This window comes from Schistocerca serialis, chromosome 1 (genome assembly GCF_023864345.2).
Source record: "Schistocerca serialis cubense isolate TAMUIC-IGC-003099 chromosome 1, iqSchSeri2.2, whole genome shotgun sequence".
In the NCBI taxonomy this organism is placed as follows: Eukaryota; Metazoa; Arthropoda; class Insecta; order Orthoptera; family Acrididae; genus Schistocerca; species Schistocerca serialis.
In genome coordinates this window covers 790,410,122-790,428,787 of record NC_064638.1, presented here as the reverse complement: position 1 = coordinate 790,428,787, position 18,666 = coordinate 790,410,122, and the positions used below count along the sequence as shown (strand labels likewise).

The 18,666-nt window shown below is 38.2% G+C and overlaps 1 protein-coding gene across 1 annotated transcript in view; it reads left to right on the top strand.

Annotated features, from left to right (window-relative positions):
• Positions 1–12,374, top strand: part of LOC126483682 (methyltransferase-like protein 17, mitochondrial) — a 114,536-nt gene extending 102,162 nt beyond the window's left edge. Inside the window, exons 9-10 of the mRNA XM_050106768.1 lie at positions 4,444–4,582; positions 11,682–12,374. Coding sequence (XP_049962725.1) covers positions 4,444–4,582; positions 11,682–11,781 — 239 coding nt within the window. The 3' untranslated portion in view covers positions 11,782–12,374. The remainder of the gene's footprint in view (positions 1–4,443; positions 4,583–11,681) is intronic.
• Positions 12,375–18,666: the final 6,292 nt, after the last annotated feature.

Here is an 18,666-nt window from a genome sequence, read left to right as displayed (position 1 = left end):
TTTGCTGTTTGTGGAGAAAGATATTTTAATATTGTTTTTTTTTTTTTTTTTTTTTTTTTTTAATAAGTTAGCTATTTTTTGTGATACTGTGCCTAAGTATGGAATGCTTTTAAAGATTTGTTTTGTGTTGGTAGTTTTCTTTTCATTGTTTTTGTGAGTGATGTTGGTTTGGATTTTTTTTAGATAAGTTTATCAATTGATTTAACAGAGTAACCATTATTTGCTGCTATTGTTTTGATAGTATCTATTTCTTGTGTTAGTGCTTCGGGTTTTAAAGGTAATGTATGTGCCCTGTTCAGTATTGATCTAAATGCAGCATACTTATGTGTGTTCGGGTGGTATGAAGATTCATGTATTGTGATGTCAGTGTAGGTTGGTTTTTGGTAAATGTACAAGTTATGTTCTTGTTGCTCATTCACAATTGTGAGGTCTAAGAAATTTATGGATTGATTTCTTTCATGTTCTATTGTGAACTTTATTTTATTGTGGAGTGAGTTGAATGATGTGAGGAGTTCTTCAAGTTCATCTTTAGTGCCATCAAATAAGAGTAGTGTGTCATCTACATATCTCTTGTAATACACAATTTTTTGAACAAGTTTTTTTTCTCGTTTGAAGAACATTCTCTAAGTGGTTGATGAAAATGTCAGCTAGGAAACTTGACATGCAGTTACCCATAGCTAAGCCTTTTCTCTGTTGATAGATTTTATTATTAAATGAAAAGTAGTTGTGGGACAGTACTAGTTCAAGTAGATCTACCAACTCTGTAATCTCTGGTATGGTTAGTTTTTGTGTGTGATGAGGTTTTTTCTAATAATTTCAATTGTCTCTTTAACAGGTACATTTGCGAACAAGTTGATAATGTCAAATGAGGCAAATCTAGCTTCTCCGGGGATTTTTACATCTTTGATGAGTGTTGTTAACTCATGTGCATTTTTTATTGTGTATGTGGTTTCAAAAGTGTAAAATTCTCTGAGGATATTATTTAACAACTGTGAAAGTTTATATGCAGGTGTGTTCTTGTGCGAAAAAGTGTGTGACAATGTATATATCCCAGTATGTACTACAAAATTAAAGATGTATATTGTGTATACCAACTGTACAACAGAAGCAGACATCATACAATGTTAAACTGTAAGTTGGTTTCATATTATTAACGCTGTTAAACTTATATCTACAATATACCATGTTGTAACACAAAAATGTAATATCAACAGGCAAACAACTAAAAAAACTGGTGTAAATCACTACAAAGCACCTGAAGATGAACCTCCAGGGCTCGAAATGCATAGTGCAGTAAATAAATGCAACTTGTGACTGAAGGCAGTTTGTCTTCATTTTACGAAAGTAAAACAGTCGTGGACGAAACACTGAAAAACAATGGATAAAATTAAGGTCTAAAGAAACCATGTACAATAAAAGGGCACTGAGTGTATCAAAGAACACTTTTTTTGTAGTGAAAAAGTAGTAGCTTCTTTGAAAAGGTTTCACCATTCTATATCCATAGAGCTCTGAATGTATTGCTAGAAAATTAAAATATGTGGATGATTTAGATGTGGTATATTGTGTATGTGAACATCTGTTTCTCAGAAAGTGAAGGAAATGTACAGATAGCGAAAATGCATGTAGCCAGAACACATCAAGGTTCAAAAGATGACCCTACATGCCCAACATAGTGAGCTATTTTAAATGCCAGTATTACAAACATCCACCACATTGTGATAGGGAAAAGTAATCTGTAGTAAATGTAGCGAAGTTACAGATGAACCTGAGCCTGTTTTCATAGCCTTTTTTCTGTGCCATTTGGTCTATGAATCATGCAGTCCCAAGTTAAAAATATATATGGCTTTCATGGAAGAGAGAAAGTGTCAGGAAATAAAGGTCATGAAGTTGATTCCTTATGTTGAAGCTACAAAAACATATGAAAGTGTTAGGCCACTAGTATGTGCAACATCATTTAGTCTATGACCAAAACAGTAGCGAATACAAAAACCTCGCAACACACTAACAATGGCACTTGAGGTTGTAAATGTTCCATCAAAGAGTTTCTCCCTATAAAGTCAGGGCTTCACAAGAGGCAAAAGAAAGCATAAGTATATCATCTCATCACAATCAATGAATAAAGGAATGTTAAGTAGTGAACCTTGTAGTGGTGAGTTTATACCTTCATATTTGTTAGTAAAAGATTTATGTGGCAATAGCAGATCTTGAAATATAGCAAAACCATTTGGAAGACCTGTGTGTTAGAGTCACCAAAGGGATTTTTTAAAAGCTATGACAATTCTCGGATAAGAAATAGTGTTCTCCACAAACAAAATGACTTTCTCTATCTTCCTCCAAATAATGTCCTAGATGAAGACTCACTCTTTGTGTAATCTTGTAATACATCTGCACGGCCTATTCCTCATAAGGTGATTGTGGGTGTGCATCACACCTTTTTCTTACAACAGATTTTTGAGCAATGAAGACTTTCTTTCTTAAAGATGAGTTATCCCAGAACATCATTCCATAGGACAGTATTGAATGAAAATATGCAGAATATGTCAGCTTACTGATTTGTCTCTCCCAAGATGGGCAGTGATTTTAAGTGCAAATGTGGCTGAACAAAGTTGTTTTAGGATTTCTGAAATGTGCTTTCCCAGTGTAAATTCTCATTTATCTAGACACCAAAAAATTTTGAAGTTTCTACCCTATTTATTATTTCTTCATCATGTGTTAAACTTATCACTGGTGAGGTACCCCTAGATGTGCAGAACTGAATACGTTGTGTCTCTTTAAAATTGAGGATGAGACCATCTACAGAAAACCAGTCAGTGGTACTTCTGAGAACATTGTTTACTATTTTTTCTGTTTCTGTGTGTATCTGTCAGCTGTTTACAGTATTAGTGTCATCTGAAAAAGGAACAAATTGTGCTTGTTGTGTGCTAGATGGAAGACCATTTACATATGTGAGGAACAATAGTGCACGTAAGATTGAGCTTTGGGGAACTGCATATGTGATTTCTCCCCAGTCAGAATAATGTCCTCGGACTACATCAGTTGAATTACCAAGTACAAATTTGTACATTCTTTTGGTTGGATATGACATTATCCATTGGTTGCCTATACCAGCAGTCCCATAACATTTCAATTTATGTAGGAGAATATTGTGATTCACAAGTCAAAAGCTTTATATAGGTAACAGAAAATACCATGTGGGACTATTTTATTATTTAATGCTTGTCAAATTTGGTGAATGAACATGTAAATGGCATTCTCAGTAGAAAAACTCTTCTGAAATCTGAACTGTGATTCGCTGAGAATATTATTGTTGCTCAAGTGGATTACTATTCTAGAAGATGGTGTACTTATTCTCAAAAAATTTGGAAAATAATGCCAACAGTAAACAGGTTTGTAGTTATCAACATCTCTCTTGTCATCCCTTCTTATGGAGAAACTGACAATGACATATTTCAACCCCTCTGAAAAAATGCCTTGAGTTAGTGATACATTACATATTTCAGGGGCTTATTTTATGGGAATCACCAAAACTGGATGAGTTTTTATTTTTGAGGGAATATATAATTTTCTTAATTTCAGAAGGATAAGTTAGTAGCACAAATGTATCAATGATTGAACTCTAGGAGAGCTGCTTTTTTGACATGCTTCTGTGATTTTCCTCATTAACTGTTTGTCAGTATCTTTCAAACTATATTTAAGAAATGATTGTTAAATATGTTTGCTACCTGTGATATACCATTTATAGCTCTTCCATTGTGTTCAATAATCATGTTATCCTGTTCTCTCTCTCATTTCACTATGTTGTCAGAATTACTAAACACCTCTCATGGTGAGTGTCCTCAACCATGTCATTACAATTATTTTCTGTTCCCCCCTCCTCCTCTGGTGCTAAATTTAGGTTATTGTCTTTTGCTCATGGTTGTATTCTATTTTTATCATATCTTTCTTTCACATTCATGGATTCTATCCTTTTTCTTTAACCACTCCAATTCATATAGCTTGTCTTAATTCATCAGTTTTTTTGCTGATCTCAATATGTGAACAGTTCTCCTTACTACTAAATCCAACACCCTTCCTCCTCATACATTTTACCCGTTTTCAAATTTCACTTTCATTCATAGTAATGTCTCATTAGTATACTGTCACTGTTCCACTGATTGTTGAAGTAAAAAGGGAGAAATGTGAAAAGACAAAAAATCTTTATCCATTCTAAATTTCCTGTAACAAGGGTTGTGTTAACGATGGGTTGCACTTCAGATGACATTTACATTCTGCTTGCTGACAACTTCATGTTTAATATATTATTGAATGGTCTCTTTCTTTTTTGCAAAGCCAATTTATTTACTTGACTTTTATTTCTTGCATTTAGGGAAGACTAACTAGGTGTATAGTTCATAGCGGTCACCTTTTCTGAAGTGAGTGTTATAGATTTTGTACAATTTGCAGGCAGCAGACATAGTGATGATGCACAGTGGCCCAGAATTGTAAGACCAACACTAGTAAGGTCAAGACACACCATCTGTAGAATGTGCACAGCATCAGGAAAACTGACAGAAGTTATTTTTACTGCCTCTAAACATGGAAAGTAAGCAAATGTTTTGTCTATTTTCTGGGCAATATGTTGTGTCAGTGTATGCCAATTTAGTGATATGGTCTGTATACTGTGTTTTAATATGTAATGGGATATCATGACATAGTTGCTTGCATTATCTTTATTGCAGCAGTATAGCTGATGTGTTTTATTACTGTAATGTCTTTTTATAACTTATGTATGTGTCATTATCCTTCACTAATCTTGATTGTTTCAAGGATTGAAATACAATTTTTATTTACTGAATCTGTTAATTATGAATGAGTAGACATTCAAAACTGAGAGTCAGATATTTGAAATATGGGACTACATTATATCATGGGGATCTTAATTTGCCATATTAACTACATAATTTTTAACTGATCTATCTAACTCTGCGTTACTGCACCAAGCAGCACATTCAGTGTTATCTTGGAAATGGATGGGTGGAATTCTGTAAAATATTATGTGCTAGTTTAATGACAGGGTGATTTATAGTTAGTGGAAACAACACAGCTTAAACCAGAAAAATGAAACTTGGTGTTTGGAGTTATCCAATAAATGCTTGGAAGCTTTAATACAGGCTTGTTTAGAACTGACACATGAAAGCATTACTAGTAACAAATACGAATTCGCCAGTATCAGCCAGAGATGAGGTGACAGTCATGAAGAGAACAAAGAATATAGTCAGAACATTAGTATCCAATTAGTTCATTGGAAATGACAAACTGCCACAGTTACATTTGAAGTAGGTAGTAGAGTAACTCCAGTGTGATGCTCATAAACTATAGTGGGGCCTAAACATTTTGTGGACTCAGTAATTGTGCCAGTGTGTGATATTGTTCTGGTAGAATTATATACTTGTTTACAAAGTGGCCACAGCCCAAGTGTGTGTGTGTGTGTGTGTGTGTGTGTGTGTGTGTGTGTGTGTGTGTGTGTCTATATATAGACACACACAAAATTCAAGCTTTTGCAACCAATGGTTGCTTCATCAGGAAAGAGGGAAGGAGAGGTAAAGACGAAAGGATGTGGGTTTTAAGCGAGAGGGTATGGAGTCATTCCAATCCTGGGAGTGGAAAGACTTACCTTAGGGGGAAAAAAGGACACGTATACACTCGCACACACACCCATATCCAACCGCACATACACAGACACAAGCAGACATTTGTAAAGGCTTTTACAAATGTCTGCTTGTGTCTGTGTATGTGCGGTTGGATATGGGTGTGTGTGCGAATACGTGTCCTTTTTTCCCCCTAAGGTAAGTCTTTCACTACCAGGATTGGAATGACTCCATACCCTCTCCCTTAAAACCCACATCCTGCGAAAGCTTGAATTTTGTGTGTATGTTTGTGTTTCCCTCTATATATATATATATATATATATATATATATATATATATATATATATATATATATATATATATATATGAGGGAAACATTCCACTTGGGAAAAATATGTCTAAAAACAAAGATGATGTGACTTACCAAACGAAAGTGCTGGCAGGTCAATAGACACACAAACAAACACAAACATACACACAAAATTCAAGCTTTCGCAACCAACGGTTGCTTCGTCAGGAAAGAGGGAAGGAGAGGGAAAGAGGAAAGGATGTGGGTTTTAAGGGAGAGCGTAAGGAGTCATTCCAATCCCGGGAGCGGAAAGACTTACCTTAGTGGGAAAAAAGGACAGGTATACACTCGCACACACACACACACTTATCCATCCGCACATACACAGACACAAGCAGACATTTGTAAAGGCAAAGAGTTTGGGCAGAGATGTCAGTCGAGGCAGAAGTACAGAGGCAAAGATGTTGTTGAAAGACAGGTGAGGTATGAGCGGCGGCAAATTTAAATTAGAAATTAGCGGAGATTGAGGCCTGGTGGATAACAAGAAGAGAGGATGTACTGAAGGGCAAGTTCCCATCTCCGGAGTTCTGACAGGTTGGTGTTAGTGGGAAGTATCTAGACAACCCGGACAGTGTAACACTGTGCCAAGATGTGATGGCCGTGCACCAAGGCATGTTTAGCCACAGGGTGATCCTCATTACCAACAAACACTGTCTGCCTGTGTCCATTCATGCGAATGGACAGTTTGTTGCTGGTCATTCCCACATAGAAAGCTTCACAGTGTAGGCAGGTCAGTTGGTAAATCACGTGGGTGCTTTCACACGTGGCTCTGCCTTTGATCGTGTACGCCTTCCGGGTTACAGGACTGGAGTAGGTGGTGGTGGGAGGGTGCATGGGACAGGTTTTACACTGGGGGCGGTTACAAGGGTAGAAGCCAGAGGGTAGGGAAGGTGGTTTGGGGATTTCATAGGGATGAACTAAGAGGTTACGAAGGTTAGGTGGATGGCGGAAAGACACTCTTGGTGGAGTGGGGAGGATTTCATGAAGGATGGATCTCATTTCAGGGCAGGATTTGAGGAAGTCGTATCCCTGCTGGAGAGCCACATTCAGAGTCTGATCCAGTCCCGGAAAGTATCCTGTCACAAGTGGGGCACTTTTGGGGTTCTTCTGTGGGAGGTTCTGGGTTTGAGGGGATGAGGAAGTGGCTCTGGTTATTTGCTTCTGTACCAGGTCGGGAAGGTAGTTGTGGGATGCGAAAGCTGTTTTCAGGTTGTTGGTGTAATGGTTCAGGGATTCCGGACTGGAGCAGATTCGTTTGCCACGAAGACCTCGGCTGTAGGGAAGGGACCGTTTGATGTGGAATGGGTGGCAGCTGTCATAATGGAGGTACTGTTGCTTGTTGGTGGGTTTGATGTGGACGGACGTGTGAAGCTGGCCATTGGACAGGTGGAGGTCAACATCAAGGAAATTGGCATGGGATTTGGAGTAGGACCAGGTGAATCTGATGGAAACAAAGGAGTTGAGGTTGGAGAGGAAATTCTGGAGTCCTTCTTCACTGTGAGTCCAGATCATGAAAATGTCATCAATAAATCTGTACCAAACTTTAGGTTGGCAGGCCTGGGTAACCAAGAAGGCTTCCTCTAACCGACCCATGAATAGGTTGGCGTACGAGGGGGCCATCCTGGTACCCATGGCTGTCCATGGCTGTTCCCTATGAAAGTGCTGGCAGGTTGATAGACACACAAACAAACACAAACGTACACACAAAATTCAAGCTTTCGCAACCAATGGTTGCTTCATCAGGAAAGAGGGAAAGTCTTTGCCTTTACAAATGTCTACTTGTGTCTGTGTATGTGCGGATGGATATGTGTGTGTGTGCGCGAGTGTATACCTGTCCTTTTTTCCCCCTAAGGTAAGTCTTTCCGCTCCCAGGATTGGAATGACTCCTTACCCTCTCCCTTAAAACCCACATCCTTTCGTCTTTCCCTCCCCTTCCCTCTTTCCTGATGAAGCAACCGTTGGTTGCGAAAGCTTGAATTTTGTGTGTATGTTTGTGTTTGTTTGTGTGTCTATCAACCTGCCAGCACTTTCGTTTGGTAAGTCACATCATCTTTGTTTTTAGATATATTTTTCCCACGTGGAATGTTTCCCTCTTGTCTTTAATCTTTGTTATTCAGAATCTTTTAACAGTGGGGAATAGTGCATGACCATGCTCTCAGCATCTGAGTAAAGCTGGTGCAGTATACATAAGAAAAACTGCAGAGGCAACCATATATATTAGAATTTCTTATCTAAAGTACAGTAAACTAGACAAAATTTAAAGGAATTACACATGAAGCATCACATCAGGCTACAATTTATATGGAGAGAATGGTCAGTACTATCCCACCTGTTGTTTATTCATTACATTAATGCATATAAAAAAATCACTGAGGATGTTCACTCTGCCTTGAATGTCTGTGGCTTTGAATCCAGCATAATGTATTAGTTTCATTGTAAAAAAAGTGAACATTTCATAGATTATAGGAAATGACAAGACTGTAATTAAATTTATAGTTGGATGACATATTGTAAATTGTAATGACAAAAATAATCAGTTATTGACAGTAAAACGTAAATGCATAGATATAACATCTACTCATCAAGTGGTGCCAGGAGAGAACACTCACACAAAAACTTTTAACTTTTACAAGCTTTGGGAGCCAGTGGCTCCTTCTTGTGGCAAAAGAGTGGAAGGGAAGGAAGAGGGGTGAAGGAAAAGGACTGGAGAGGTTTAGGGAAAGGGTCACAGTCCAGAAAAGTCACCCAAAAACCAGGATCAGTGGAGATTTACTGAATGGGATGAGAAGGAAAGACTGATGGATGAGGAATACACTGAACGAGATTTGAAAATCTTAGAGCTTAAAGGTGGAAGACAGGGTAATACGAACGCAGAGCTTAGTGCTAAAACATCATGCACGAGTTGATAAGAGGGAAAAACTAACTGCATTCTCATAACAGAGGTGGGAGGGGGGTCGGCGAAAAATAGACAGGCTTAGAAAATGAAAGATGTAGAAAACTAAAATGGAATGGAGAAAGGAGTAGTTAGTGCGAAGAAATGCTGAGACAGAAAGAATCAACATAAATTAAGGCTAGGTGGGTGGCGAGAATCTGAGAAACTGGTATCTGGGGAAAGAATCTAGATGGTGTACCGTATTTACTCGAATCTAAGCCGCACTCGAATCTAAGCCGCACTCGAATCTAAGCCGCACCTGAAAAATGAGACTCGAAATCAAGGAAAAAAAATTTCCCGAATCTAAGCCACACCTGAAATTTGAGACTTGAAATTCAAGGGGGGAGAAAAGTTTTAGACCACACCTCCAAATCGAAACAAAGTTGGTCCATTGAAATATGAGACACAATTTAGGTCGAATGAATGATGATACAGCTGCAGTAGTGTGGTTCGAGTCGTAAGCTTAGCAGTTAAGCTTTACCAGGTAGCCATTGCTATGTGTCAGGCACTCCATCCGTATTTATACGGCTACCCTTCCTTTTTCACATGCTTCATCTGGTTTGAATTGATTGCTTATTTTTCTTTGATCTGATAAGTGCCATTCTCTTTGTTGTAGGTGTTTACGTCACTCTAAGCTGAAACTGCATTTTTTTAGTGTGTTATGCATTTTTTCTTGCATTCTGATAATGAGTGTTTACGGACTGTTGCCGCTCGCGGCATGGCTTGCTTTTGGGTGCGCTACCGCTGCTTATAATGAAAAAAAGAGAGGAATTGTCTCATTAGCAAAACAATGGCAAGAGACTGCTATTTGTTGTTACTTACACTGCTGCTTTATTTGATAATGATAAATGAGAACCAAATAATAGGCTGCGTATGATAGAAGATATTCTGAACAAGAGTTTAGCGAAAATTTTTCTCCGTTTGAAAATCTTTGCAGATGCCTCTTTAGTACATTACATTCTGCATAGAAATTAGAGTCATCTTAGATTTAAAAATCTAGTCAGTTGCCGTGCTTCATTTCTGACTCTATCACTATTCGGAATAAGAATAATATGAATATAAACATGACATGATATGTATATTCTTTCGCGTTTGCTGTTGTCTCACTCTAGTTTCGTAGTTTATTAGGCAGACAGGATTTAAATGAGATAGCAGCAAACACGAAAGAATACATGGCAAAATGTTTACATTCGTATTATTATGGTGAAGAGAATTCTGCAGGTGATTCACAATTCATACAAGTTCCTATTAGCAACCATCACTTGACACAGGTAGGAAAAAATTCAGAATATAGAGTTGGCCATATTGATAAACATACGAAACAGACTTGCCAGTCAGATTTTTGTAGTACATTGAAAGGCTGCTACATTCGAAGATGAACAGTATGGAATTTGTATTTACTTCATTGGATAATGTATGAAAATGCAGTGGTCGAAACTCGGGGCGGAGAAAAAAAGCTCGTCTTCCACCTTTTTTTAAATTTATTTACTGATGCAGAGGTTTTGGCACCAGTGTTTATCTTTGTGGCTGCAAAGCATGCCTGTGTAGCGCTACATATATTCGACGGCAGAAGTTAGGTGTGGCGGCACCTACCAACATTTTTCAGAATTTCCACTTACTTTGCTCTCAATTTTAAGCTGCAGGCGGTTTTTTGGATTACAAAAACTGGAAAAAAATGTGTGGCTTAGGCACTAAGCTCTTGACTGTCATGTTTTAGAGTATTGGCATGAGTATCATGAGTTATCAGTCAGGATGAAGGGTATAGGCAGCGTGTGTAAACCGGCAACACACAATATCCTGCTGCAGAGCATGCTGTACAACATGACGGGCATGACCTCGGTGCCTGTTTACCATGCGCCATCTGGATTCTTCCCCCAGACACCAGTTTCTCAGAACTACGCAGGTGGGAACTAGTGCCATACTTATGTCCTTGGTTCTCACCACCCGCCTGGCCCTAATTTACATTGATTCCTTCTATCTCAGCATTTCTTCACAGTAGCTACTCCTTTCTTCACTCTATTTTAGTTTTCTGCATCTTTCATTTTTTAACCTGTCTATTTTTTGCCATCCCTGCTCCCACCTCTGTTACATTCAATGCTCTTAGCTTTTCACTCTTATTTATTTACTCATGCATAATGTTTTAGTAGTAATCTCTGTGTTCATATTACCTTGTCTTCCATCTTTAAGCCCTCAGGTTTTCAGATCTCATCTGGTGCATTTCCCAACAGTCGGTCTTCTCCTCTCATCCCATCTGGTAAGTCTCCCCTGACCCGGGGTTCTGGGTGACTTTTTGGATCTGTGCCCTTTCCCTAAACCTATCAACTCCTTTTCCTTCACCCTGTTCCTTCCTCTTCAACTCTTCTGCCAGAGGAAGGAACCACTGGCTCAGAAAGTTTTTAAAAGTTAAACCTTTTTGTGTGTGTGTTCTCCTGCGACCAGTTGGTGAGTAGAATTTTTATCTATCCATTTAAATTATATTGCAAATTGCTTCACATAAAGAAAAAGAATTATACAGTTAAAGGTCCCTGAAGATAAACTTGTAAATAATTGTTTATCTGACAGATTTTTAAGTGCTGTTGTATTATCTAAAATGAGCTTATTGTACACTATTTTTAAATTAATGATAGACTCTTTTCTATAAAATCCCTCTATTCAGTCAATGATTACAATACAAGCAATCATTCAAAGTGCAGTGGGTATTACTGAATATAGTTGTCACTTTTTTTGTTTTTGTGTCTTGGTTTGTGATGAGAGGAAAACTTTTCTTTTTCAGAATTGCATACAGATGTGCAAGAGCAAGCAAATGGGGTGACTTATTTCCTGTGAATCTCTTGGAAAGTGAAATGAATAGTGAAGTGAATGGTGAAAACTAATTACAGTTATTTTAGGAATGAAACCTACTTACCGGTAATGTTTTACACTGTAAGTAGGCAGTGGTGGTGATTGATTGTAAAGATTGCAATGTGTTCACCTGTATATTACTGTCATTCGTTAACATCTCACAGACTTTCCGAACATGTATACCAATTTTGACAGTAATGTGGCTAAATAATTGTTTGATACATTTTCTTTGTTCCAAGAATATGAGCTGCTTCACAAGTGTTTTTAAACATTACAAAATAGTAATAAATTTATAGTCAGTGTCACCTGTCATGAACATTCTCAGATACACTCATGGCACTGATCCATTTTAAATTAGATGTTTCCCTTTATTTTTCTTAATGATACCTTCTAACATGTTTTCCTTGAATAGTATTTCAGTAGCAAATCCATAATCTAGCAGCAAGTGTAACTTACCAATATAAATTGTGTCTATGATATTGAAAAGTCCTGTATAGGACACAAACAATGAAAATATAAAATAACAACTGGAAAGTTCTGGGTAACACAGAAGTAAAAATAACAAGTGGAAAGGCCTGGAAGGGATACAAACAATGGAAACAGTAAAAATAACTGCTAACATATAGTTGATGCATTGACCATGTTGACACCACCTTCCTTCACACTAAACATCCTACTGCGAATGGCCTTTCCACCACTGAGCACTCCGTCTTCTAATTCAACACCTCATTCCTTGTACATAACCAACAACTACTACTCTTCTGAAGGAAATATTTAAAAAGCACACTCTTGGTCACGCACTCCATTTATTGGTAATGTGGAGGGGGGCAATGCTTACAAGCCACTTAAGGTCCTAAATTCCTCGGGCGAGTCTGGTTTTATAATAATATCTTTATGACTTATATCCATGGCCAAGACATTCTTTTTTGTCAGGGCACACTTTGTCCTTACAGAACTGAATCCATCATAATTTGTTTCCTCTCTCCCAGCATTTTTTGTGTTGTAATGAGAATGAATTACAAATGAGTATCCTAAAATATTATAAATAAGATTCTAAAGTTGTTTTTTTCTTTGATATGTAACTGCTAGGGTATGGTTTGTTAAAAGATGCATTTACTAGGTGAGGGAGGTCTGCTCTATGAGCAATGTGGTGAAACAGCATGGCATGCCATATTTTACGGACTATAAAATGCACATTAATTTTTAGCAATTTTTTCAAAAACTTACATTTTTACTATTTTTATTATTAGACTGCAAAGCCAGACTAAAAAAAATTCGTAGTTTATAAAACCAAACAGACTGTCAAAATCCCTGAAAATCATCATCAGAACTCTCTCTTCATCTTCCTCTTCATCATCATCATTGTCCTCTTCTTATATATAAGATGGTCTTCACTGCCATCAAGAGCGTTGCTTTTGCCACACATCTTGAAAAATTTAATAATAATGCTTTCTCTCACTCTAGACCATAACTATTTTATCCACTGACATGCTTGTTTCATTATAGGTCATTTTAAGCTTTCTTTGGCATGAGTTTGTGTTGAATTTTGTCTATCATCCGTTGTTACATTCCTCTCTCATATCTTTAAGTGGTTTATTTATTGAGTCATCAAGAGACTGCACTTGTGAAGTAAGTCCTCTCAGAATAACAGCAAGCTCTGTATTTCCGTGTCTTAGTGTCTCTTTTACAGAATCTTTCAAATGCCTATTAAACTGATCTAGCACAAGAACTCTACTTCAATAAAGCAACTTTCCTTCCCTCCCATCTCTGTTAATCCATAATTTCATACCATCCTCATCCATCCTGCCCTTGTCATGTATGTGAACACCACCACCTGGCGGTATTTCAGAAGGTTTTGGCATTGATTTGCACTTGAAAGTAATCATTGGAGTAAGTTTAGTACCATCAGCACAACATGAAAGGACAACAGTGTAGTGCATTTTTTTCATGTCTACTTGTTTTTATAGTTACAGTTTTAGCACCTTTCATGGCAACAATTCTGTTACTTGGCATATCAAATGTCAGAAGGGTTTCATCCATGCTCATTATTTGGCTTAGTTCCACACTGGCTTTTTTTCAATGTTGAATAGTAAAGTAATGAAAAGTTAATGTTTTTTCTTCATACTATTGTGGCATTTTCTGAGATGGCACTGGGCTTTGTGAATCCAAGGAATGCAGTGCAGTCATATGTGAAGAGCTTGTTGCTGTAGTGTGTTTTCTGGCATGGCAGTTAGAGCTGATGCCCTGAAAAGTGAGGCATGAGTGGCCTATTTCAGTTGCCCATTGATTGTGTGTTGAAACACATGGAGGTTGCTGTTGGGTCAAGAGTATTCAACTGAAAGAATACTAATTAACAGAAGTGTTGCGTAGTGAAAATTAAATTGTCACTGATGTTGTGTTTCTTTCCTTTGCCATTCTGATATTCTGTATGATGTACAATGTGGTGCTGTAGCTCTCAAAGCAGTAACAGAAACACATTTGAATGGAAATGTTCAAATAATCTTTTGTGCCAGTTAGTGACTACTATAACCCAGAGACCAGAAAATTGTTGATTCACCACCACCAAAGAAAAAAAGGTGGTGTGGTCAGCCAGAAAGGTCATGGCGTTAGTTTTCTGAGAAACAAAACGTATTCTGATGATAGTTTATCTTCCTACTGATCAAGCAGTTATTGGACAATATTGTGCTAACCTCCTAGACCAGCTACAAAAAAGAACACAAAAAATAGCCATCTTTGTCAATGAAGAAAATCGTCTTTTGTCAAGATAATGCACACCCACCTACAAGTGTTATTTCCATTGGCAAAAAATACATGAACTAAGATATGAATTGTTGCTGCATCTGGCTTATTTGGCTCCATCAGATTTCCATTTCTTCCCCAAGCCCAAAATTGTCCTCAGTGGACGGAGATTCTCTTCAAATGAAGCAATGACAGCCAAAGTTGCTGGATATTCTGTAGGCTGGGAGGAATCTAATTTTCGAGATGGGATCAAACCATTAGAACATCACTCGACCAAGTGTGTAACCATACACGGAGGCTGCATTGAAAAATACTGCAGCAACTTGTTTATTTCTATTCTATTTCGAGAACTTTTTCAGATTACCCTCACAACTTCACGTGTACACGAAGGGAGTATGCGGTGGCACTGGTCATTCGCTACTGGTTATTCTTCCTGTTTTACTGTCTGTGTTAATACAGATCAATAAAATAAATATTGCACAAGACTGATTTGGGACTGATCTGATTCTGCTTAAAAAATAATTTTGTTTGTTGTGGGAAACAAAGGGACACTTTCTGTCACTTAAAAAAATATGTGATGAACAGTCTTTGTTTGGGATGGATCTAGCTACATATTGCAAAAACAAAATTGCAAATATTTTCCAAAACACCAGAGAAAATCTGCCTGATGACTCTTAGGAGAGACACCTTTTATATGTGTCATAGTCGATAACATAAGAAGTTGTATAAAGCTTTTTGCAGATGATGTTGTATATAGAGACAATGCAATGCTTGAAAACTGCAGCAAAATGCAGGAAGACCTGCAGAGGATTGTTACTTGGTGCAGGGAGTGGCAGTTGTCCTTCAACAGAAACAAATGTAACATATTCATAAATGGGCAGAAAGACCCATTGTTTTATGATTACATGAATGCATAGCAATCACTGGAAGCTGTTACTTCCATAAAAATCTAGAAATTACGTACAGAGTGATGTAAAGTGGAATAACCACATAAAAGTAATCACAAGTAATGCAGATACCTAACTGAGAGTGACTGGAAGGATTCTCAGGAAATGTCTTCCACCAACATAGTAAGTAGCTTCCAGAGTCCTCATTTGGACAGTGTGAGAAGAAATCCAGGTAGAATTGCTAAAGGAAATACATAAGATTCAAAGAAGAGCAGCACATTGCGTTTATTTAGTAAGCATGAAAGTGTCACACAGATACTCAGCCATCTCTAAAGGCAGATGCAGCCAGAGAGCTATGTACATCACAATGTGATTTACCACTAAAATCCCGAGATCATACATTTCCAGAAGAGACAAACAATATATTTCTTCCTCCTACATATATCTCATGAAAAGACCATGAAGGTAAAATTAGAGATTTGAGTCCATATGGAGGTTTACCAGCAATTGTAATTCCCGTAAACCATTTGTGAGTGGAACACAAAAAGGGGAAGTCACAGTGATACACAAAGTACTGACTGCCACACACTGTAAGGTGGCTTGCAGAGTGTAGATACATTTAGATGTATGAACAGTTCGAGAGGAGTACAAAACAAAATTCTGGTCCCTCAGGCACCTAGAATATTTTAAGGCAACAACGTGGAGCTTATAATAATCATGGTGTGGATATAGGAATTGTGCAGAGCAGCATATAAATCAAGCCAAATATCTGGATGACAGAATTGATTAATCATATTTAATTGAAACACTAATTAACTGGTGACCAAGAACAGCTAAAGAGAATCAAATAGGTAAAACTGTGTTAGAATTTCTACATCACCTTGATTATTTAAATTAGTCTGATAAAGGGTTTGGGAGTAAGTGGACTGCTAATAATAGTGATTTGGAGATATGGACAATTGGTGGTACAGTAAGTTGTGTCCTCGAGGCAAATTATTCTCAAACAATAACCCAGCTCCAGATGTAATACTAAATTTAAAGGTGACAGATATGGAAGACTAGAGTGTCAAAATAGAAAAAAAAAATGAGAGAGGAGATGAATATGAAGACTGTACACATTCTTGGAAAAACCTAAGAATATTACACAATTATTAAGGGACAACAAATGTGGAAGAGCAAGTAAATCTGGACTGAGTTATTGTCTCTATCCAAGCAAACAGTACTGGATACAGTGAGAGGAATGAAACAATTTACCAATCCACACACGTATGATGTCAGGAAGGAGAGCTGTTCAGGGTTACATTATTGGAAGAAAAGCAAAGATAGTATCGAGTTCAGTTTTACCCTATTGAAGCAGGGCAAGTGAATGAGAAAACTAAATTTATGAATTGATTCAGCATGTGATCAATGTGAAACAGACAAAACTTGATGGAAAACGTTGTAAAATGATATCAGCAGGAAACAGGTTTGTAGTTATTGACATCCCTTTTATGACTTTATTAAAGAGGGGTTTAATAATGGCCTATTTAAGTCTCTATTGAAAAATGCCTTAAGTTAGTGGTGCATTACATATTTCAGATAACATCAGGCTTATTATATATGAACAAATCTTGAGTACTCTACTGGAAACACCATTAAAACAGATGAGCTTTTATTTTCAGAGAACGTATAACTTTTTAAATTTCAGAATTAGAAGTTGGTAATACATTCAGATGACTGAATTTTATGAGAGTTACTTTTTCAACATAGTGCTGTGATTTTTCTCTTGAACTGGTTGTCCCCATACTTTTTACTTCATTTAAGAAATGATTATTAAATAAATCAAACAATGGAAAATCCTGGATGTAATGTAACAATATTATAAGGAAAATTGCCACTTGCCATATAGCGGAGATGCTGAGTCGCAGATAGGCACAACAGAAAGACTGTCACAAATAAGGGTTTTGGCCAGTAAAGCCTTTGAACACCAGTGCACGATGGGGGCGTCGACTGGGTGGGGGGTAAGGAGGAGGCTGGGGTGGGGAGTGGGAGTGATAGTAGTGTAGGGGTGGCAGACAGGAAGTGGTGCAGGTTAGATGGAGGGCCGGCTAGACATGGGGGGACAGCGGAACAGGAGAGAAGTAAAAAGATTGGGTGTGATAGTGGAATGAGGGTTGTGTAGTGCTGGAATGGGAACGCAACGGATGGATGGGTGAGGACAATGACTAACAAAGATTGAGGCCCAGAAGGTTACAGGAACTTAGGATGTATTGCAGGGAAAGTTCCCACCTGCACAATTCAGAAAAGCTGGTGTTGGTGGGAAGGATCCATAGGGCACAGGCTGTCAAGCAGTCATTGAAATGAAGGATGTCATGTTTGGCAGCGTGCTCAGCAAAAGGGTGGTCCACTTGTTTTTCGGCCACAGTTTGTTAGTGGCCATTCATGCATACAGACAGCTTGTTGGTTGTCATGCCCACAGAATGCAGCACAATGATTGCAGCTTAGCTTGTAGATCACATGACTTGGTTTCACAGGTAGCACTGCCTTTGATGGGATAGGTAATGTTTCTGATCGGACTGCAGTAGGTGGTGGATCTATGGGACAGGTCTTCCATCTAGGTCTATTACAGGGGCACGAGCCATGAGGTAAGGAGTTGGGAGCAGGGGTTGTGTAGGGATGGATGAGTATATTGTGTAGGTTCGGTGCATGTCGGAATACCACTGTGGGAGGGATGGGAAGGATAGTGGGCAGGACATTTCTCATTTCAGTCCACAACGAGATTGAGTCGAAACCCTGGTGGAGAACATAATTCAGTTGCTCCAGTCCTAGGTGGTACTGAGTTATGAGGGGATTGCTCCTCTGGGCTGGACAGTGGGGCTTTGGGAGGTGGTGGGAGACTGGTAAGATAAGGCATGGAAGATTTGTTATTCTACAAGGTTGGGAGGATAAAATCTCTGGAGGCTTCAGTGAGACCCTCGGTATATTTTGAGAGGGACTGATGACCATGTGTGGCTGGGTTGTATGGAAGGGACTTCTTAGTATGGAACAGGTGGCAGCTAACGAAGTGGAGGTATTGCTGGTGGTTAGTAGGTTTGATATGGACGGGAGGTACTGATGTAGCCAACTTTGAGATGGAGGTCAACATCAAGGAAGGTGGCCTGTTGGGTTGAGTAGGACCATGTGAAGCAAATGGGGAAGAAGTTGTTGAGGTTCTTTAGAAATGTGGATAGGGTGTCTTCATCCTCAATCCAGATTACAAAGATGTGTTCAATGAATCTGAAACAGATGAGGGGTTTAGGATTCTGAGTGTTT